A 23,773-nucleotide genomic window follows, 5' to 3' on the forward strand; every position below is an offset into this window, starting at 1 on the left:
GTAGGTAATCACTGCTTACTACAAGGCTGGCTTTGAAAAGCATTTACATATCATGGTAATATAAGCACTGAATAGTCATTTACTACAATTAAAATATAACTTATAGGTTGAGACATATGAAATTATTGTTTTTGTACATAAAAAAACACATATGCTTCAATCTGTCAAGAACATAAGGGACAGGAAGGGTGGGTGGGTGGCTGGGTGGGCGGGTCAGGGTGTGTGTGTGTTATGTTAGGGACCAAAAGAAGGGCATGCTAAGAAAATGTTTAAAATGCTTAAAACTAAAAAATCAAGATGCAGTAAAATAAGTATACTACCTTTAAATAAACGGAGGGAAATATCAGAATAACAGGTTTAAAGAGGTCAGTGTAGCTGCCTATGAGGAGTGGTTTGTGGGAGAATGGGGTGAGGTTAAAGGCCATTTTTTTTTTTTTTTTTTTTTTGAGACAGAGTCTCGCTCTGTCGCCCAGGCTGGAGTGCAGTGGCGCAATCTCGGCTCACTGCAAGCTCCGCCTCCTGGGTTCACGCCATTCTCCTGCCTCAGCCTCCTGAGTAGCTGGGACTACAGGCGCCCGCCACCACGCCCGGCTAATTTTTTGTATTTTGTTTTTTTAGTAGAGACGGGGTTTCACCGTGGTCTCGATCTCCTGACCTTGTGATCCACCCATAACAAACCTTGCTAAGTTTTTTGACTCTTTATACTATTATATACCCTATTAAGACCTGGTGTAAATATTTGATAATATGTAAATTCAATAAAAAGAAAACTTTTTTTTCATGTTTACAGAAGGCACCTTCCAGAGATAGAAACACTATTTCCATCACACTCTTGTTAATGATAGGCACTCTCTCAAAACCATTCTTCTATAGAGATGAAAACCAGAGTGAGTTAAATGTTCAACATTGCCTTTAAAAAGATAACTGTTATCTTTTTAAAGTTAGTTATAAGAATGTCTCAATTGTTCTTTACTTGCTCTTCGGATGACATGACATCAGCTATCCCTTTCTCAATAAGGTTCAGTCTTAAAATTGGTGATGGCATAAATAATAGCAGAGGCTTTTAAACCACCATTTTGAAGACTCATTTTTAATGGTTAAAAAATAAATATAAAAAGATAACATAACCAATAAAGTGGGCACTAAACAATGGGTACACATGGACATAAAGATGACAATAAGAGATATTGGGGACTCTAAAAGGAGAGAGGGTGGGAAGGGGATAAGTGTTGAAAAATTACCTTCTGGGTACAATGTTCACTATTTGGGTAACGAGTACCCTAGAAGCCTAAATCCCACCATTATGTAATTTAGCCATAAAGCAAACCTGCATATGTATCCTCTGGATCTATAATTTTTAAAAAGAGAGAATATGCTTAAAAGAAATAAAAGGAACATAAGAATAGATTGAAACATGTAACACTTTTTGTAGATCAAAACTACATATAGTTCAATCTAATAAACTGGGAGTTTGAGGGATGGGAAAGATGTATATGTGTATATGGCAGAGTATGCTAAGATTTTTTTAAAAATGTTTAAAAAATAAACACAAAACGGCCGGGCACAGTGGCTCACGCCTGTAATCCCAGCACTTTCGGAGGTCGAGGTGGGTGGATCACGAGGTCAGGAAATCGAGACCATCCTGGCTAACACGGTGAAACCCCGTCTCCACTAAAAACACAAAAAATTAGCCAGGCATAGTGGCAGGCGCCTGTAGTCCCAGCTATTCTGGAGGCTGAGGCAGGAGAATGGTGGGAACCCAGGAGGCAGAGTTTGCAGTGAGCCGAGATGATGCCACTGCACTCCAGCCTGGGAGACAGTGAGACTCCCGTCTCAAAAAACAAAACAAAACCAAAACAAAACAAAACAAAAAAAACACAAGACGATTATTTCAGATGTTTTTACTTATCTAAAATGACTTCTGTATGATTCCAGCACAATGACTTCTGTACGATTCTCTACAATTGGATTCTGTACAGATTCCAATGACTTCTATACGACTCCAGCACATCCCCTGCCCAACCCAATTCTATATCCTGTAAAGAATATAACCTTGCATCTATCAATTATAAAAACGCCCTTCATCATCTATAACCCATCTGTATCCTTCTCCCTAACCACTTATTTATGATTGTAAGAGCAACGTTTGCTAAAGAGTCTCTTTAATACTAAGAAATTATAGGCAAATCTTGAATCTCAAGATAATGTTATATGACATACGATCTTTCTCACTTATGTTCTCATCACTCTTTAGAAGAAATCACAGGCCAGTGTGTTCACAATCCACATACATAAATAGCATTACTTTGTCAGTATCTTTCCAAAACAAGCCAACTGCCCTGAGTATGAATAAGATCTGTAGTAAATATCTGATGATGAATTCGCTCCCAACTTTTTAAATGCCTTGAGTCAGATCTCCAGACCTTTAAGATTATTCTAGTTTCATTCAACAGTATTTATCAACCACCTAATGCAAAGGCACTTTCTAAAATACCACAAAGGCAAAATCCCTGCCTGGAAGGTACATGCATCCTATTAAGTACTACTGTGAGCCAACTAAATAAAGTATAATATTGCTGACATTTCAATATGAAAGAAATAGAAAGTTGTGATAAACAATGAGGAGAGAAGAAGAGGAGAAAACTTTGGGTGGTTATGTCAGAAAAAATAACTCGCTTTAGGAGTCAAGACAGGCTGTTTGAGAATACAGATTATAACTTGAGTATTCATTTTTGTATCCCTACAGCCTAGCACAGAAAGAACCTGGCACATCCAAGAAATGCTCAAGAAACATTTGCTGAGTGAACCTAAATACTGAAGTATGCCTATCATAGCAAGACAGTAAAGTCCAAATAATCTTTGGATACAGGTATGTTGGACAGCCAACATAAGGAAAGTAACAGCATCTTTTCTAAGAGCAGCAGCTCCTCACCTGTTGTTGTACTGGTACTTGCTGTACCACCTGCGTAGGCACTGCTGCTTGACTAGCCACAGATGTTTGTAAGGTCACTGTCGAGCCTGTGTCCGACCCAGTCTCTGATGTCTGCATGATGGTCTCTGAAATAGATTAAAATGAAATTAAAGTTTAAAATGTTACCCCTGCATGACTAGCTTCCTTACAATTGTTCTTAAAATCCTATACTGAAACTAACTTTCAACTCTCATACCTCTTATCCCAACATACTACCATGACAGTCCATGCATATGTATAGTCATTCTGACCACTTTATAAATAAGAAAATTACTAATCCACATTCTTTAAAAAAATTCCCATTAGCACTTCTTATCCTGAGACTATCTTGGTTAAATTTCATTGAAGGCTACCTTCTATCTCATTTGTTATAAATTGTTTAAATCCCTTTATAAACTATCATCCAAAATTATGTCAAAATGCTCTTAATTCTCAGAACACAAACCCTACCTGGATGTAAATGTCATGAATTCTACTTTCTTGACACTTTTATAGGCTGTCAGGATGTCACCAGAATATAATTTAGAGTAAATCATTTCTTTTTTTTTTTTTATACTTTGTTTTAGGGTACATGTGTACATGGTGCAAGTTACTTACATATGTATACATGCGCCATGTTGGTGTGCTGCACCCATTAACTCGTCATTTAACATTAGGTATATCTCCTAATGCTGTCCCTCCCCCCTCCCCACACCCCACAACAGGCCCCAGTGTGTGATGTTCCCCTTCCTGTGTCCATGTGTTCTCATTGTTCAATTCCCACCTATGAGTGAGAACATGTGGTATTTGGTTTTTTGTCCTTGCGATAGTTTACTGAGAATGATGGTTTCCAGCTTCATCCATGCAATTTCTTATGGCTGCATAGTATTCCATGGTGTACATGTGCCACATTTTCTTAATCCAGTCTATCATTGTTGGACATTTGGCTTGGTTCCGAGTCTTTGCTATTGTGAATAGTGCCACAATAAACATAGATGTGCACGTGTCTTTATAGCAGCATGATTTATAGTCCTTTGGGTATATACCCAGTAATGGGATGGCTTGGTCAAATGGTATTTCTAGTTCTAGATCCCTGAGGAATCGCCACACTGACTTCCACAATGGTTGAACTAGTTTACAGTCCCACCAGCAGTGTAAAAGGGTTCCTATTTCTCCACATCCTCTCCAGCACCTGTTTGTTTCCTGACTTTTTAATGATGGCCATTCTAACTGGTGTGAGATGGTATCTCATTGTGGTTTTGATTTGCATTTCTCTGATGGCCAGTGATGATGAGCATTTTTTCATGTGTCTTTTGGCTGCATAAATAGAGTAAATCATTTCTAAGGTCCTTTCCAACTTTAAAACTTACTATTTGGTGATCTAAAACAATTAACGTATATCCAAAAGCCAAGTGATATGCCCTAAACTTAGCCAAAGATTCACGTTAACTAATTTCGTGTATGGTATAATACGGTACTAAAATCAAAATTCAATTATAGTCTTATACGAAGATAGCCCCAAATCCATCACATTTAATACAGTTGAAAAATGGGGGAGACTACTATCATGTAAATGAGATTTGTAAACATAGACATGTACTTTCTCTCATTCACAATTAAACATGCCACGTTTCTCAGTTTTGCCTGACCTACCAACACAGGAGTAAATTTTGCATTGTTTACTCTAACAAGTATGCTTTCTCTGGCTTCCTGGCCTTGACATCCCCTTTTACTACTTATGCATTTAATAAAATAAATATGAATTTCCTTCCTATTGAGCAAAGACCAGATTTCTAATTTTCTTTCCTGGGGGAATGGAGCAAGAGCAACAGTGTTTAATTTGTAGCATAAGAAAAGCACTGCATCATAATTTAAATCTATATGAAATATAGTGAACATTAATTTTTAACTAAGAAATTTTTGAAAGAGTATTGTTTTTCAAGGAGAAAATTAACCCCTCTTGGCATCTTTTGTCACAGCATGACTTCTTCTAATTCTCCCCCAAAACCTTCAATCATATTCAATTTCAGAAACAGACCTCTGAAGACAATGCATCTATTCTTCTTATTTTGTAAACGAGGAAACTAAAACCCAGAGAGATTAAGAGACTTGTTCAAGGTGACAGGAGCAGACTTGAGACTGGGCTTTTTCACTTTGAATCTGTGCTTAATTTTCTTTCTACACTTTGACATTGGCATCTTTTTAGGTGATTATTTTCTCATTCTTTTGTTAGTCAAACTCCTAAAACAGCACAATAAACTTTGTACATACAAAAGGTATAGCAGTAACCACTAGCATTGATTGTTTAACATACACTAAGAATTCTTTTAAGTGCTTGATAATATTTATTAATTTAAAAATTAATCCATGTAACAACTCAATGCAGTTGGTATGACTATAATCTGCATTTACAAATGAGGAACCTCAGGCACAGAGAGCAAAAGTGGCTAGGGGTTTACAAAATAAATGGAAAGTGATAAATTCAGTGGCTAATACTCCTAGATGGGTTAGCTAATGCTCAGCTCCAGCACGTTGTGAGTATGTGGGAAACTTCCTTCCATTTTCCAAAAGAAACTGGAAGTCCAGATTTTTATGTGAAATCTCACAAATGGTGGTTTATTTAAATGTAGTACTGATCTCCAAACACACACACACACACATCTTTGAACCAGCATTAAGACCACAGAAATAACCAAAAATGTTTGAGAATGACATGATTTTTTACTACACAAAATTCTTGCCTAACGAGTATTACTTGAGGACCAATAGTTCTCAAAATTTGGGGAGAGAATACACAAATTAAGAACCCAGTCTGTGCCTCTTCCTCTTTCTTCTACCATAGATGGGAAACAAACAAACAAAAAATCCCTAAAAAAGAAAGCAAAAGCCAGGGTCCTTTGATTTATTACATATTTATACACCATCTGTGCTATAGCAGAGGAACTATTAGTAAGAGTGAGGCAATGCTTTTCTGCAAAGAATAAGGAATGAATCCAGTTTCAGCTTTCTACATATGGCTAGACAGTTTTCCCAGCACCATTTATTAAACAGGGAATCCTTTCCCCATTTCTTGTTTTTGTCAGGTTTGTCAAACATCAGATAGTTGTAGATATGCGGCATTATTTCTGAGGGCTCTGTTCTGTTCCATTGATCTATATCTCTGTTGTGGTACCAGTACCATGCTGTTTTGGTTACTGTAGCCTTGTAGTATGGATGAAACTGGAAAACATCATTCTCAGTAAACTATCGCAAGGACAAAAAACCAAACACCGCATGTTCTCACTCATAGGTGGGAATTGAACAATGAGAACTCATGGACACAGGAAGGGGAACATCACACTCCGGGGACTGTTGTGGGGTGGGGGCAGGGGGGAGGGACAGCATTAGGAGATATACCTAATGCTAAATGATGAGTTAATGGGTGCAGCAAAACAACATGGCACATGGATACATATGTAACAAACCTGCACATTGTGCACATGTACCCTAAAACCTAAAGTATAATAATAAAAAATAAAAAATAAACAAATAAATAAATAATAAAAAATAAAATATATTCCCAGCCAAAAGAAAAAGAATAAGGAATGAACCAGACATTAGATATCATCTTCTGTGAGGTCTTTTTCAGCCTCTCTTGTCAACTCCAAGATGGCTGGTGGCCTCTGTCAATTTAGTGTACAGATGAGGAAGACAGCGTTGCCAGTTATAGCTTCTCCCTTAAGCTGTTCAATTAAGAGTAGATGAGTTTCTTACAACGATGTCACTCGCACTAAATCTGCCTCCTATTTCCCCCAGAGCTGGATGGGAATGTTTCAGAGGCTAACTTGTTTGTGCATACATTGTATTACAGACTACTCTACATACTTTTTTGGTATATGTCCCACACTTTGACATCAACTGTTTTAGATCAAACACATGCAAGAACGTAAAGAAAAAAGTTCTCTTTAAAAATTAAACCTACCTTTAAAGTAATTCTTAACAACTCCCAATAAGCCACCTGGGAGAGCATATCAGAAGATAAAAGGCATAGATTTGGAAATTGGCCTTCTATGGACTACATTCGACTCCCCACTTGGGTTTTGTTTGACTCAGAGTGATTACAAAATTCTTAATTGCTAACATTTAAAAATCAGAAAACTTTGTACTAAAAAACAAATTTCCAGGCCGGGCACAGTGGTTCATGCCTGCAATCCCAACACTTTGGGAGGCCAAGGTGAGTGAATCACCTGAGGTCAAGAGTTCAAGATCACCCTGGCCAATATGGTGAAACCCCATCTCTGCTTCAAAAAAAAATCAGCTGGGCGTGGTGGTGGGCGCCTGCAATCCCAGCTACTATAGAGGCTGAGACAGGAAAATCCCTTCAACCTGGGAGGCAGAGGTTGCAGTGAGCTGAGATCGCGCCATTGCACTCCAGCCCGGGCGACAAGACCAAAACTCCGTCTCAAAACAAAAAAACAAACAAACAAACAAAAAACAAATTTCCAGAATTTCTTGAAACATCTGAAAATTTTAAACAGGTGAGCACATATTATGTGTTCTGTAGGCAAATTATTTAAATGGCTATACTCTTTTCTTTTTTTTTTTTTTGTACTTCCATATCCTTTAATAGTTCATGATGTAGTTATGATACAATTAATTATTTCTCTTCTCATGGGGACAGCAGACAAAATGCTCAAATTTGATATCGATTTTCTTTTTTTTTTATTATTATACTTTAGGTTTTAGGGTACATGTGCACAATGTGCAGGTTTGTTACATATGTATCCATGTGCCATGTTGTTTTGCTGCACCCATTAACTCGTCATTTAGCATTAGGTATATCTCCTAATGCTGTCCCTCCCCCCTCCCCCCACCCCACAACAGTCCCCAGAGTGTGATGTTCCCCTTCCTGTGTCCATGAGTTCTCATTGTTCAATTCCCACCTATGAGTGAGAACATGCGGTGTTTGGTTTTTTGTCCTTGTGATAGTTTACTGAGAATGATGATTTCCAGTTTCATCCATGTCCCTACAAAGGACATGAACTCATCATTTTTTATGGCTGCATAGTATTCCATGGTGTATATGTGCCACATTTTCTTAATCCAGTCTATCGTTGTTGGATATTTGGGTTGGTTCCAACTCTTTGCTATTGTGAATAGTGCCGCAATAAACATACGTGTGCATGTGTCTTTATAGCAGCATGATTTATAGTCCTTTGGGTATATACCCAGTAGTGGGATGGCTGGGTCAAATGGTGTTTCTAGTTCTAGATCCCTGAGGAATCGCCACACTGACTTCCACAATGGTTGAACTAGTTTACAGTCCCACCAACAGTGTAAAAGTGTTCCTATTTCTCCACATCCTCTCCAGCACCTGTTGTTTCCTGACTTTTTAATGATGGCCATTCTAACTGGTGTGAGATGGTATCTCACTGTGGTTTTGATTTGCATTTCTCTGATGGCCAGTGATGATGAGCATTTTTTCATGTGTTTTTTGGCTGCATAAATGATTGTATATCTAGAAAACTGCATTGTCTCAGCCCAAAATCTCCTTAAGCTGATTAGCAACTTCAGCAAAGTCTCAGGATACAAAATCAATGTACAAAAATCACAAGCATTCTTGTACACCAATCACAGACAAACAGAGAGCCAAATCATGAGTGAACTCCCAATCACAATTGCTTCAAAGAGAATAAAATACCTAGGAATCCAACTTACAAGGGATGTGAAGGACTTCTTCAAGGAGAACTACAAACCACTGCTCAATGAAATAAAAGAGGATACAAACAAATGGAAGAACATTCCACGCTCATGGGTTGGAAGGATCAATATCGTGAAAATGGCCATACTGCCCAATGTAATTTATAGATTCAATGCCATCCCCATCAAGCTACCAATGACTTTCTTCACAGAATTGGAAAAAACTACTTTAAAGTTCATATGGAACCAAAAAAGAGCCCGCATAGCCAAGTCAATCCTAAGCCAAAAGAACAAAGCTGGAGGCATCACGCTACCTGACTTCAAACTATACTACAAGGCTACAGTAACCAAAACAGCATGGTACTGGTACCACAACAGAGACATAGATCAATGGAACAGAACAGAGCCCTCAGAAATGATGCTACATATCTGCAACTATCTGATCTTTGACAAACCTGACAAAAACAAGAAATGGGGAAAGGATTCCCTATTTAATAAATGGTGCTGGGAAAACTGGCTAGCCACATGAAGAAAGCTGAAACTGGATCCCTTCCTTACACCTTATACAAAAATTATTTCAAGATGGATTAAAGACTTAAATGTTAGACCTAAAACCATTAAAATCCTACAAGAAAACCTAGGCAATACCATTCAGGACATAGGCGTGGGCAAGGACTTCATGTCTAAGACACCAAAAGCAATGGCAACAAAAGCCAAAATTGACAAATGGGATCTAATTAAACTAAAGAGCTTCTGCACAGCAAAAGAAACAACCATCAGAGTGAACAGGCAACCTACAGAATGGGAGAAAATTTTTGCAACCTACTCATCTGACAAAGGGCTAATATCCAGAATCTACAATGAACTCCAACAAATTTACAAGAAAAAAACAAACAACCCCATCAAAAAGTGGGCGAAGGACATGAACAGACACTTCTCAAAAGAAGGCTATACTCTTTTCAATTGACTGGCCTCTACAGGCATTTGAGTTTGTGACTCTTTTGAGGGTAATCAGAAATCTATTTCTACAAATAAAGATTGAAAGTAGAAAATTGCTTTTTGAGGGGGCCTGGGGCAGTGGCTCACCCTTGTAATCCCAGCACTTTGGGAGGCCAAGGGGGACAGATCACGAGGTCAGGAGTTTGAGACCAGCCTGAACAACATGGTGAAACCCCGTCTCTACTAAAATACAAAAATTAGCCAGGCATGGTGGCGCACGCCTGTAATCCCAGCTACTCAGGAGGCTGCAGCAGGAGAGTCACTTGAACCTGGGAGGCAGAGGTTGCGGTGAGCCAAGATCATGCCACTGCACCCCAGCCTGGATGACAGAGCGAGACTCCGTCTCAAAAAAAAAAAAAAAAAAAGAAAATTGCTTTTAGGGTTTGAAACAATATTGATGACGTTTATATTAATTTTACACAGAAAAGTAATACCCAAGTTTAGACCATTTTACTGCTAGGAATGTATCACTAGATGTATCACTAGATTAAATGCATCACTAGATTAAAACTATGATTTTCTTTATTTTAAAGATGAGTTAACTGAGGCCCAGAGATGTTACATCACTTACCGAAGGCCATACAGACACTGCACAAAGAGAAGCAAGAAAGGCAAACTGACGAATTTTTAGAATGAGACAGGAAAAAAAGAAAAAGTTCTCAACCATTTAATAGGAGGAATCTTTATAGAATAGAGTAGGGGAAATAAGATAGGTAAAAAACAATGGTTGGAAAACATAAAGCTAGAGAGTCACGGAGAACTTTCCATCGAGCCTCCAGCTGTATCTATAAACCACATCCAAACTGTTACATAAAGCCTAGTCCTGCACAACCAAGTATCACATCAAGTATCAACCAAGTCCTAGTATATGTTCTGTTTATTCCCAAATTACTGCTCATTGGTCTGATCTACCTGGCTTTTGGATTATAGGGTCATGCCAGTTGATAAAAACTTAGCCTCTCTTTTGTGTCTCCATTTTCCTTCATAGACACAATTTCATTTTCCTCTGATTTTACTATCTTCAGCCTTGACAGAGAGGCTCTCTTTGCCAAGCTTTATGACATTAGAGGGTATCAATCATATCCCTTCCACAGATTAACTGAAAACATCATAATTTGGCCTCTCATGTAATAGTTTTTTCCTGGTGCCAGGCACTACACTAAATACTTTAAATACATTTTCTAGTTCAATCTTCAGAAGAACCCGCCGATGGAGGTGTTATCCCTATTTAACAAATAAAGAAACTGAGGCACAAATAGATTAAATCACTTGCCAAAAGCCACACAACTAGTAAGAGAAAAAGCCTGAATTCACTTGATGTCTGTCTGACTCTAAAGCACATGATGTCAACCAGTACATAGACTGCTTTGCAATATCATGATGATAGGGCTTCCAAAGAAAAGCTAGAGACTGTTGGTCTAGACCACAGTCTCTGGGGTTCTCAATCGATATTACATGATTTACACTTCCAACAACAACAGAAAGACATCCCCTCTCTCTGACACCAAAGTTAGGAAGTATTTCTTCTCTTTCAACTGAGACCATAAAACCCAACTAATACGTATTTTTCCAGAGGCATTTTTAGTGATTAATTCTGAAGACCTCATAAAAACAGCAGATTAATTAGAATGTTAAAGCATGTTTGAGGAGTATAACCCTCCCGCCAAATTCGGCTAAACAGATCATTTAAGCCCACTGACACATTCATAGTATTCTGGTAGGCTTCCAACATTTCTGCAAAGTAAGGATGATCACATGAGAGCAGTGTCCTAGCATGCTCCATTTTAGGTTTGGTTTTACTCCCAGCGTAATAGCTTATGGGTACATTTGAGGTGTTCCCATTCATCCAGCAGTGGTTTCTGGGGTTTTGTTTATGTTTGGGAGTAATTTGGTTAGTTTACTTCTTTCACAGCCTTCTTTCAAGTCATATTTGTTTATCAGTCACAAATGCCGTCACATTAATCCATTTTGATAAGCTAAATAAATCCCTGCAGTTTGTCAATGATGCAGCCCATATGTAAATGAGTTGTATATTCTTACAGGAGACACATGCACAATTTCAGTCTAGTCATCCTCGCCTAATGTGGCTGTCAGGTGTGTCATGAGCAACACATGCTTGTTTGACAAAGGACCTTTTTATTCTGGCTAATTAAGCAGTTGGACACACCCGCCTGTTAACGGCTCTGCTTTGAACAGCCAGCTCTGGCTGAATCATGCGAATCTACAGCTAAATAGGCCACATTTTGAAAGAAGGCTAATTAACCCCTAGGAGAAGGAAAAGATATTGCAAAAACCCAGATGCTGAATGGAACACGATTAGCATTTCTTCAACCTGATGGGTAAAACCTAGGCAAAGCAAATGTGTTTGGAACAAACATGCATTATTGCAAGTTTTAAGGCATTCAAATGTTTTTTGTAGAACTTCCTGAAGATTATTTAATACACTCAAATTCACAGCTGGATTCCTTTTATCACTCACAACGTACATGCCAGATTAAATGGATTAATAGTCTGACCTAATCAATTACTTATCAAACAGAACTATGTTACTGGGCTAGCTTAAAAACAGGTAGTATCCACCTAATTTTTATTGGGGTCTTTCATCCTGAAATAATTTGCTCTCCTAAAGAGCAAAGTCTGCAAAGTTCGGTTCCACTACACTTACTGTATTATTTTTAACACTGAGGAATGTAATAGGTTTAAATTCAGTATAGAAAACAAAGACCTGTAATTTAATTTTCAAGCTCAACAGAGAATTTCCTTCCTTTTTCCTTAGCATAGAAAGACAAAAGATGCTAGTTCCAATTCCTACTTGAACCGAATTAACCAAAATTATTATGATAGTTACTTAATGGGTATAGTAAAAATAAAGGACATCTAAAATGTGACCATATTCAAGAATAATTTATTTACAAGAGCATTAGAAACCTGATTCAACATAAGATCACAGAAATGCCATTTACAGAGAAAAATAAAGGTTTTGCAGGTGAAAATTACTATTTTTAAAACATAGACCCAAAATTATTATAATTGAAGTTCTACAGCATTTATATTTATATATATTTATATTTAATACTTTTATTACTTATGCTCTGATTCCACATCAGCATTCCTAAATAAATGCTGGAAAATAATAGTAGCCTATATCACTGTCTATAGCAATTAAGATTTCTATTAAAATTAAGACAACTAAAATGAGCAGTGCTTTTGGGGAGGAAATTACTGACATTTAACATAAATTTAGTATAAAATATACACAATTACAACTATTCTGGAGTAGGTAATGAACAATATTAAGATAACTCTAACAACAACAAAAAAAAACCTAACGACATTAGGCAACTTCTAGAAAGACAATGTACAATGATGGGGCATAGTAGAAATTATTAATGCATATATATGTTACACATATATATGTATTTTAAACATATGTTTAGTCATGTACTACATTTAAATATATGTTTAAATAGTCACGTACTAAATTTAATTTCTTAAAACTCTGGCAAAAAATATATTGAGCTGATTGCTTCACCTACGAATATAAAACACTTGGCTTTCTTCCACCTTCACCCAGTACAAATGAAAAAACTAGTTAAGCTATAAACTGTAGTCAAACACTAACCCTTCTTTATTTAAAACACATCCTTGTGAAAAATTTACTCATTGTAAAACACAGGGCTTTATCAAATCAACAAATCAAATAAATGAGGAATGTAAAAAGAAAATTCATGATTTTCTGTATTATAAAAACGCTGCCTCTTTATTTAGGTTTGATGTTGTAATCCTCATGACTGTGTACCATAAATCTTTGTACTAAATTGATCTGTAGAAAAATGAAGGAATGATAATAGTGTAGACTGTTCGGCAGTCATCTTCCTGTGATAACTGATGACAGTGATTAATGTTGAAGATGATTAATCAGCACACTGGTAACATATACAGGTTGCCTGGGTAACTTTTTTCACTTTATTTTTTTTTTTAAGAGCTCTGCATTTTTTGTAACACTTTATTTTTTCTGTATATGAATTTGTTAATATAAAAAAATCTACTTAGAAAATTATAAAAACATCACTACAGTGTCATAAGGCTGTACATTCTCTAGGAAACAGATCTTTTTTCTTTTTATATATGCTTTTATTTTTCCGTGATTACAAACACAACTGAATATCAAATGCACAAAGTAAGAATTATACGGGGAAAAAAATCAGATACGTTCATATATATATCACCTTTTCAAGGCTATTTCCATCCAGAATAACCTTGGTTTGCCAGGGCCAACAGAAAGAAGTCACAAAATTGCCTTTAGTCAAATTTGTGTGTTTGCTTTCTTCTATAATTCCAATACCTCCACCATCAATGACTTGAGATAGCTGCCAAGGTGTTATATAATCAGTGCCAGTGTCTTCATTCATTCTACAACGAAGGCTGTCACTTCACACTTTTTTCACTTTTCAAAGGTTTTCTCTTAACTAATTCTTTCCTTGACTCAGAATAGATTATGAAAAACTATTACTTAAAGAAAGAAATGAAATTACTGTAATTTTTATCTTAAAGGACTAATTACCAAAAACTAAAATAAAACAATCCCTTAACACTGAAGCCAAACTGCTGGAAAGACATACAGGACAGGAGCAAAGGGAGACAAATATTAGCTTAAAAGGCAGCATTTACAGAGCCACAAAAGAAACGAGCAGGTAGTACTGCACCAAACAGAGTTTCCTTTAGATGTTACAGGGAGTGACAGCCAGAACAGAAATTCTTAATTTTCTTCACATCAGAAAAGACTCCAGTGACAGTGTTCCTCTTAGATTATCTTGCCTACACAAGAATTTTTTTTCTCTCATCTCTTTTTCTTTTAATAAAAGTGCAGGATAGAGTCTTTTGCAGCTCCTAACTATTCTAATGACAGACTCAAAGAAATCAACACATCTAAAAGAGGAAAATAATACTGTATAATAACATTGCTAATAATGGAAACAATATACATTTTAAATGTACAATATCTTGAAGAACTGAATTCTCATTACTGCCATTCTGGCAAATGTAGTGAACACGGGTGTAGGTGGACCTCAAAAAAACCTCTATATATTCACATACACATAAATTCTGAAAACACTTGCTGTAAAACATAATGCTATTAAATTTTTACATTGATTTTCATTATATGTACATGTATATACACTAGGAATAAAGACTTGGCCAAAGGAGAAAAATGTAAATAAAGACTATAGCCAATACTGTAAATTCAGATACTTAACAGAAAAATTATTTCTCTGTAAAAATCAGTAAAATTTGAAACAAGTCATCTATACTGAATTATAAACAGTTCCACTGATACTTATCTATGGGAACTGGTGATGCACTCCATGGATGGCTGTCCTTCCAATTTGGTATGAAGCATTTTCTTGTCTCCAGAAACAATAATTCCTTTAAAATCTCCTTACTGTATAGCTATATCATCTAAAGTTGGTTATCTTAGGCTATCTCATAAATCTTTAGTTAATATCCTTAACTGAGTTTATTATAATGCTCAAAATCAACTGTAAATTCTTTACAAAAATATAGTTGTCATATAATATTTTAGATAAGTGTGAAATTTCATGTAATAAGTTTCATTGTCATCTCTCTCATTATACTTTGGTGGTCTTCGATGGAGACTAAAATGGGGAAAAAACTCTTCTTTTATCCTTGATAATACATTAATTGTAACATCCCAATCACTTCTTTCACCACCAAACTTGTTCAGAAGAGTTATCTACAGTCACTGTCTTCATTTCTGCCCATTCTACTCAACTGCTGACACTTCGTTATTTAGTTTCTGCCACATCCCTCCAAGAGAAGATCATCTTTTCCAAAGTCACTAAGGAACAATCTTTTAATCTGCAAATTCTGTGACCTTTTCTTATTTTTCACAGTCATTGTACTATCAAATTACACTTGAAATTAATGACAATCTCTTTTATCAAAAAGCTCTTCCTCCTTGCCGTCCAAGACATTCAATTTTTCTGGTTTTCTTCCTACCTGTCTGGCCAGTCTTTCTGTTTGCCTCAGAAGTTTAATTTCTTCCCTTTGAATGGAAAAAAAACAACAACAAAACAAACAAAAAAAAGAGTTGAGCTGGGGTGTTTTTCTGCTCTCTCAACACTCTGTTTTTAAAACTCTGTTTTAAAGAGTTTAGCCACTAATAACTATTATCCGTATGTGAATAATTCCCAAATCTGTAACTCTAGTCAATAATCCTTCCTTCTATTGAGCTACAGTTCTAGATTTTTAACTACCCATTGAATCTTTTTAAATAGACTATCATCATTACAAGTCCACCTGTTCACATGAAATCATCAAAATTCAATTTAGATTTTCATCTTTTCTATTAAACTTTCTGCCAATAACTGCTGTTACATGCCTTGAGGAATACACATTCTGCCCTCAATGAATACAAATTCTACTGACGGCATAAGATAAAAGTGGTAATCTTGGGATCCAGTCATCTTGGCATCCTTTTTTCTCAAAGAAGCTAAAAGTAAGAGCCAGATTTCTTTTTTTCTCTCATCTTCCAAATTTAATAAATTACTGTCTGCTTCCTAATTATATCTCAAAAATATATCCACATATCTATATCCTGCCACACAGATCCCTAGAGTTCAGGCCACTACCTACTATAGGTTCTCAGTGCCCTCAGGATAAACTGCAAACCTTTACTTAACAAGGCTTAGGAGGCTCTTTAGAATATAGCTCCTGCCTACTGTCTTCCCAAGCTTATATACAATCCAGCCTATGGAACTACGCACAGTTCCCCAAACCTGGGGCATTTGGTTTTTTGTCTTGTTTTGTTTTTTGAGACAAGGTCTCACTCTGTTGCTCAGGCTGCAGTGCAGTGGTACAAACTTGGCTCACTCTGCAGCCTCAACCTTCCAGTCCCTGGTGATCCTCCCATCTCAGCCTCCTTAGTAGCTGGGACCACATGCACGTGCCATCACGCCTGGCAGCTAATTTGTTGGATGCCTTTGTAGAGACAGGGTTTCACCATGTTGCCCACCCTAGTCTCAAAGTCCTGGACTCAAGTGATCCACCTTCCTCAGCCTCCCAAAATGCTGGGATTACAGGCATGAGCCACTGACCCGGCCAACCCTGGAGACATTTGAACAGGCAGTTTCTTCCGCTTGAAACAATTTTTCCTTCTTACCTCCTCTAATCTTCACTTTGTCTTTCAAGTCTCAGGAGAAATCCTACTTTCCCCTGATAGCTTCCCAAACAACCACTGCTTTTCCACCTTGCTCTTAACAAGTCCGAATCTACTGTCCTCCTGGTATTCCTATAGCATACTATCTTTACTCAGTACATAGCAATTATCACATCTATAGTGTAACTGTCTCTCCAAGACTATAAACTCCATGAATGCATAGACTATCCTTATCTTTTTCACTTACATATGTAGCCACAGTGCCCAATATATACATAGAATCTTTGATTTGTTGAAAGAACAATCTCCAAAGAAGATGAGTTTAAGACCCCACTGAAACATTACTATTAGAATATGCTGTACCAGAGGCATATTCTATACAATTTTTAAAAATTCTACATAAACATAATTGTATATTACAGCCATTTTTAATCAAATTATTAAGTGTTTTTTCTTAATTTTCTAATGTGACTTCGTGTTCAATTTCTATTACAATGGAATTTTAGAACAACTCCCATATTCAAAGAATTAGAAGACTCAAAAGATTTTGTGTATAGTTTTTTAAAATAAAGAAACAAGATAAGGATTAAGCAAACTCAAATGAACAAATCAAGTCTTCAGCTATTGCTCTGAACCTTCTGACATATCATTTACTGTGTTTTAATAAGCACACCTGATTCACTGAATTGTGGATTCAGATCCAATGCTCTAATCATGTCATCTTAGAATAAGTGGCCTGGTATGCTTCCTTTGTTTTTATGAGACAGAAGCACTCAGATATCGTTAATTTTCATAGCTGAAATGCTAAGAATAAGTAATTAGCCTAATAGTAATTGTTCTGACTTCATCGTTAATTAACCACTTGAAATTTATTTGAGCTTGGTAACATTCAACTGATATTCTTCTATGCTCTCTTAATAATCACTGAAACTTTCTACCAAAAAAAGGTATTCTAAGAAGCCTCTAGTTACTAATTAGTTAACACACTTATGTACGGACTTTATATACATTATTTCATCTGTACAGAAATCCTGATGTAGGTACTATTATCATCCCATTTCTTATGGATGACAAAACTGAGGCATAGAACTTAAATAATTCTATCAACACCAAGGTCATATAACTTCATATAACTAGAAATGGGCAGAGTGAGAACTTGAATATGCTACACCACCTACTAAGCCAAGGAGAAATGAAACATGTTGTTTCATTTTTTTTTAACCTACCCATATGCAGTATTAGGCTAATAATACGAGAACAATTTAGATGTTTAACACACCAACTATTATGTAGTCCTGTGTAGAGTCTTTCCTATGTTTTCATTCTTCTATATTATGGGAATTAGATATGCTATAATTTTTTAATCCAGTTAATAGCTTTCCATGATAGATCACCCTCTAAAAAAAATCTTAATTTCATTTCCAGCAATGCAGAGTACCTGACAAGCTGACTGTCTATTCTGTAGATCTCAGCTAAGACTAATAAAAATGACTGAATCATGGAATATTCAGAGTTTCTATACTACCTCTGCTGAAGCATCAATACAGATAGGCTTGTTGGAATTTGAATTAGGGCTCAGAAAATGTTAAAAATCAATGTGCCACAGTGATTTCAGAATCTTTTCCTTCTGAAATCTCAGAGTTGAGCTCTTAGGTACACACCGTAACGCCCACTTCTAAAGGAGTAGGAATGACTGCCTGCAGCTTCTCAAGACGCCAAAAGAAGGGGCAATCTCAACTCGTTCATTCACCAATGAGTTTGTTTCAGTGAGTCTCTGGCACAGGTGCCAGGGGTTGTTGCTCCCTGATCTTTACATTTGATCACAAACTGCATTCAGCAATGGCAAGAAAATGGTATTTAACTCTACTTCCTAATGGCACTGCAATCAAGGGCAATAACTGATAAAGTAGAGCTTTAAGGAAGGCCGTATAGGCCAAAGACACTGTTCAGGGTTATCAAGCCCCATAGCAATCCCATAGGTAATCCTGCAGTACAACTAACATCTCTATTCCTGCTTGAGCACAGCGCCACCCTTCCTTGGTGCATGCCAAGTAATTCATCATATACCTTGATCTTTTCATTTTGTTGTTTCAGTCAAATGCTTATATAGAACATACTTTGTTACAACGATCGGCCAAGCAGAGGAAAGTAAAAAGAAATTTTTCAAGTCTCACCCAGGCCTTTTTATTGTACTACTTCACTATTTCAAAAAGTCTGTGCTGTAGGAGTTATCTCTGTCTCTCTCTCCGTCTCTCTCTCTCTCACACACACACACACACACACGGCCACACACACACAGACAACAGGTCTTTGGTAGCAAAACTTAAGTTGGACACACAGTACATCACACATGCACATGCAAACAAACACAGGGGGAGAAGACCTTCCAAATGGCTCCACCTTGCCTTATAGGGTGTGACTGAGGAAAAAGTGTTCTAACTCCAAATACAGGAGTAGTCTTCCACTACTGCCTCTTTCTACCCGTCCCTGGCAGAGATGGTGGTCGGGTACGATAAAACTACTTTGCCAAAAATAAACTTATTTTGCCAAATGGCCAATTTGACAAATTACCCATTCAGTCAAAACTTGTTTCTTTTAACCATTTATATTGTTAACAGCTACTTGTACCAAATAAAATAGTTTCAAAGAATCTTTTAAGAATTCCCCGATATTTAAGTTGATGGTTCGGGCTTTTAATTTACCTGAAAGTAAATACTGTCGTAATCCAGCACTGTGGCCTACCCATGTCATATTCTGTCATTTTGCTATTTTCTAGGCTAACAACTTTTGGGGATCAGAATCTATTTATTTTAAATCAAAGGGTTATAAACGTTTTGAATACCAAAAAGTATATAAATGATGGTATAGAAGATTTCTTTCTTTTAGCACATTTTCTATCCACTTAAACACATTCTATACTTGCCTTAATTCACACACTTGTTAACCAGTTGAATTGGATGAATATGTTGCTTCCGTTTTAAGTAACTAAAAAGCATTCAGTATTTGAAATATCAATGATAAAATTGGCATTCAGCTGCGTTAGACTGATAAATAATTCTATTGTGAAATATCAGGGTTGAAATTGCAATGGAAAAATTAAAATCAAATTAAAACTTAATAATTACTTCCCACTAAAAATTTCAAAAACTTTTGCAGCTATTCTATGCAGCATAATTTGTGATAAACTTTGTATGTAGTTAATACAAACACATTCCAGGCAGTTGACAATTTAGAAAACTGCTCATTAGACAAAATGATAAATCAGAGTATTTGGTAAATTTAACAAAATGGCCATTCGGTGAATTTATGTTTCAGCAAACTGGTTTTAAAAAAACTATCTATTCAGTGAATTGATCACCCAGTAAATTTTCTTTTGGTGAAGGAGTAATCGGTTTTCAGATAATTGGCCTGCTTCCCAAAATCACAGCCCTTTAAAGCTTAAAAGTATTCAGATCATCCAGTGCAGGCTCCCATTTCACAGAGAAACTGAGAAAAATCAACCAAACGGATCCATTAGTATCAGATCTAGCATTAGAACTCAAGACTCCCAATTCCCAGTCAAAAGCTCTTTCTAACAGGCTATGGTTAATAAAAGAAGAAAGGAGGAAGGCACTCAGAGGTAGGAAGGCCTGACAGATGTGCAAAGTGCTTACTACACAACGAAAGAAATACTCGTATAACATGGAGAATGCAATCTTAAAATAAGAGCTTCTCTTAGACGTTTCCAAGTCTCTTTCTCACATAAATGAGTAAGGCTCTGTTTCAGGGTGTTTAACAAGATTTCAAGTGAGACAAACTGTGTGTGTGTGTGTGTGTATGTGTGTGTTTGTGTGTGGCGCTATCAACTAAAATGGTTCACAGGACTTTATATTCTATAGGAATTCTGAACCATCTTGCCAACTTGTTTTTCTCTATCTACCAAAATACTTGACATGGAGTATCTTGGTATTCCATGCTCAGTATTTTATTATTATACAGAGTTTCTGAGTGTTTCAGGCTCAGAATTTTATTATTACATCATCTCTGGATGCCACTTATAATATACAAACTGACTCTATTTACACTGAAATAAAGAAACCAAAAAGACTAATTTCTAGTTTTCCTGGAAGAGGGAAAAAGCAAAATTCAACACAACAGTAATTGCAACCAAAATAAACAGGGAACAAATTTTGAATTTTCACTTGCAGCAAATAAGTGTAATTTTGGGGTGTGAGATGGAAACCTTTTCAATGTAATGGTTTGTGTAACAGCTTTTACAAGGTGCACTTTTCACTGTCAAACAGCATGAAATGCTCATAAGGGTAATCAGTTTTAGATGGCAACTTTACAAGCTTTCCACAACATGCACTATTTATCTATGTTAAAACGTTTTCCAATTACCTCTTTACATATTACGTTCATGCATTCTTTTAAAAAGATTTAAAAACTGCTTTGTACAAACGTAACTCCGAAACCAACCATACTGCTTGATTTCTTTAATCATCTGATGCATGCTATTGGTTTTTATTAGCTCATAAGCTACCCATGCCTAATTTACATAAAAGTAGTATTTCTGTGATATGGTATTAAAGCAAGGTAGAAGCAAACACCTCCCAGTATAACTGACTCAAAAATGGTATTTTCTATGTAATCTTTCTTATGAAGGAAATGATATTCTTGTTGTACCATAAGAGTTAGCTAATATTTACATATTATATTCAAAATTACACACAAATATGGGCTGATTACTTCTCATGATCCATGGAGCCACTTTTCACACAAACCAAATTTATAAGGATGGTGTTTTCTAAATAAAACGGAAAGGTTATTTACATATGAAAATTCTATTCCCTTTCCTTATAAAGTTTACTCAACAATGAATACATAAATTCTTTTTCAATTAAGACAGCAAAGGAATTTTTTTAAATGTAGGAGAGCGAACCAATCCATTTTCCTCTCTCTTTCTTTCCCCCTTTCTCTCTTGCTCCTTTCTCTCCTCTTTTTTATTTATTTATTTATTTTTTTTTTTTGAGACAGGGTCTCATTCTGTTGCCAAGGCTGAATGAAGTGCAGTGGCATGATCTCAGTGCAGTGGCATGATCTCGGCTCACTGCAACCTCCACCTCCCAGGTTCAAGGAATTCTCCCAAGTAGCTGGGATTACAGGCACCTGCCACCAGCCTGGCTAATTTTTGTATTTTTAGTAGAGACGGGGTTTCAGCCCAGGGGAGCCTCTGCCTCCTGGGTTCAAGTGATCCTCCCACCTCAGCCTCCCGAGTAGCTAGGATTATAGGTGTGTGACACCACACCCAGCCAATTTGTGTGTGTGTGTGTGTGTGTGTGTGTGTGTTTTAGTAGAGAGGGGATTTCACCATGTTGGCCAGGCTGGTCTAGAACTCTGGACCTAAAGTGGTCCTCCCCCCTCGGCCTCCCAAAGTGCTGGGATTACAGGTGTGAGCCACTGCACGGGCCTCTTGTTCCCTTCTCTGCCTTTCCTCCACCTCCAATTATAAGGACCAAGTCAGCCCCACAGTCAAACACTGGCTACACAACAGCCCCTCCAAAATACTCTACGTATATAAGCTGAGTCAGGAGTGAAGCTTAATTGTATCATTTTCTTCTTTGAAATTATTTTCATACATCTGGACAACTACTCGTAACATTATCCATAGAATCTTATATTCACACCATTTTAAACATTATGGGCATCAAAAATAACAGCTAAGCTATTTTCAGTACTTAGACGTAAGCCACATGGCCAAAATATTCAGTGTCTCAAAACAAAGCTTACTGTGAAATCGGATCAGTATCTGATTTGAGTATTCTTGGCTTGTACTTTCCAAAGTACAGTAGAACTACTTCATAATAAGACCACTGAAGGTCAACACTAACCATGTCATATTACTTTACTTTATCTATGTTCAGAGAAATGTAAGCTCACAGACTCTAAGGTTGGACAGGCCTTCAAGGTGACCTTGAGTCATGGTTAGTGCCATGATCTGTTTGAATATCCATAATGAAGCTCTACCACACCATTTTATAAGGAATGTTATGAATTACAGAATTGAGCTCTTAAGTTGACTCAAAGATAATGCTATTTTTGTTTCAAGTAAATAAATAGTAATTATCTATAGAGAAGTAAAAGGCTTCAAACCATTTAATAAAGATGTATTAATTCATTTAGTTATTTTTTTCTTCTTGAGAGGGCTCTAAACAAAAATATCCTCCTCCTAAGGTAAATATGTAAGTAAAAGGTTATAAAAGAAAGGTGCAAAGGGTGAAGCTGGCATTTCCTGAAGCTTAGGGTAGTTTCAGGAGATGCACCGTGGTTGCAGTAAAAGCTATCACCTGGCTTAAAATAATTGGATTCTGTCCACTTTTTAGGCATACCAATTCTGTTACAGTTATTCTTAGAAAGAAAGGGAAATTTATAACTAGCTTTGAATGACCAGAAAAAAACTGCAAATTTCTTACTTTTAAAAATTATTGATGCTGGCAATTCTACCAGTAAATTCATTTTTCTTCCAAATTGAATATTAATAAAGCTACCACCAATGTTGAAAATTTGTTTATTATTTAATGTGAGCTGAATAAAAATCAATAACCACAGAGAACAGGGTAACTTCAGAAAATAAGATTCTAATATGTTTTATATTGAGTCTAAAAAAAATCACACTTCTTTAATTGGTTAAAGCACAGCCTTCATATATAGAAAATTTTCTCAATTTAACAGGAAAAACCAAAAAAACTCTCTCCTTGAGAAATACACAGAAATTTTTACAAAATTGTCATTTTATAGCAAGATCGATTTTTTTTTCAGTTACAACCTATTCTCCTAAGGATACTAGTCCCAGCTTTTCATCCAAATTTCCCAAATAGAAACATCGGCATCTTCCTAAGAAAATATTAAAATACCTGTTAAAGCATAATGTAACGTATACCAAGTAGAACTCTTTCAGTGCATTCAATTTACTTAATAAATTGTTT

The 23,773-nt window shown here is 36.4% G+C and overlaps 1 protein-coding gene across 4 annotated transcripts in view; it reads right to left on the reverse strand.

Moving 5' to 3' along the window:
- The window catches only part of RFX3 (regulatory factor X3), a 315,033-nt gene that overhangs the window by 179,142 nt on the left and 112,118 nt on the right, over positions 1–23,773 (reverse strand). For all 4 annotated transcript variants that reach the window (XM_003273871.3, XM_030798998.1, XM_030798486.1 and 1 more), the window contains one exon: positions 2,933–3,057. In XM_003273871.3, the coding sequence (XP_003273919.1) occupies positions 2,933–3,049 (117 nt within the window). In that variant the 5' untranslated portion in view covers positions 3,050–3,057. The remainder of the gene's footprint in view (positions 1–2,932; positions 3,058–23,773) is intronic.

Source organism: Nomascus leucogenys, chromosome 1a, assembly GCF_006542625.1.
Source record: "Nomascus leucogenys isolate Asia chromosome 1a, Asia_NLE_v1, whole genome shotgun sequence".
Taxonomy (NCBI): Eukaryota; Metazoa; Chordata; class Mammalia; order Primates; family Hylobatidae; genus Nomascus; species Nomascus leucogenys.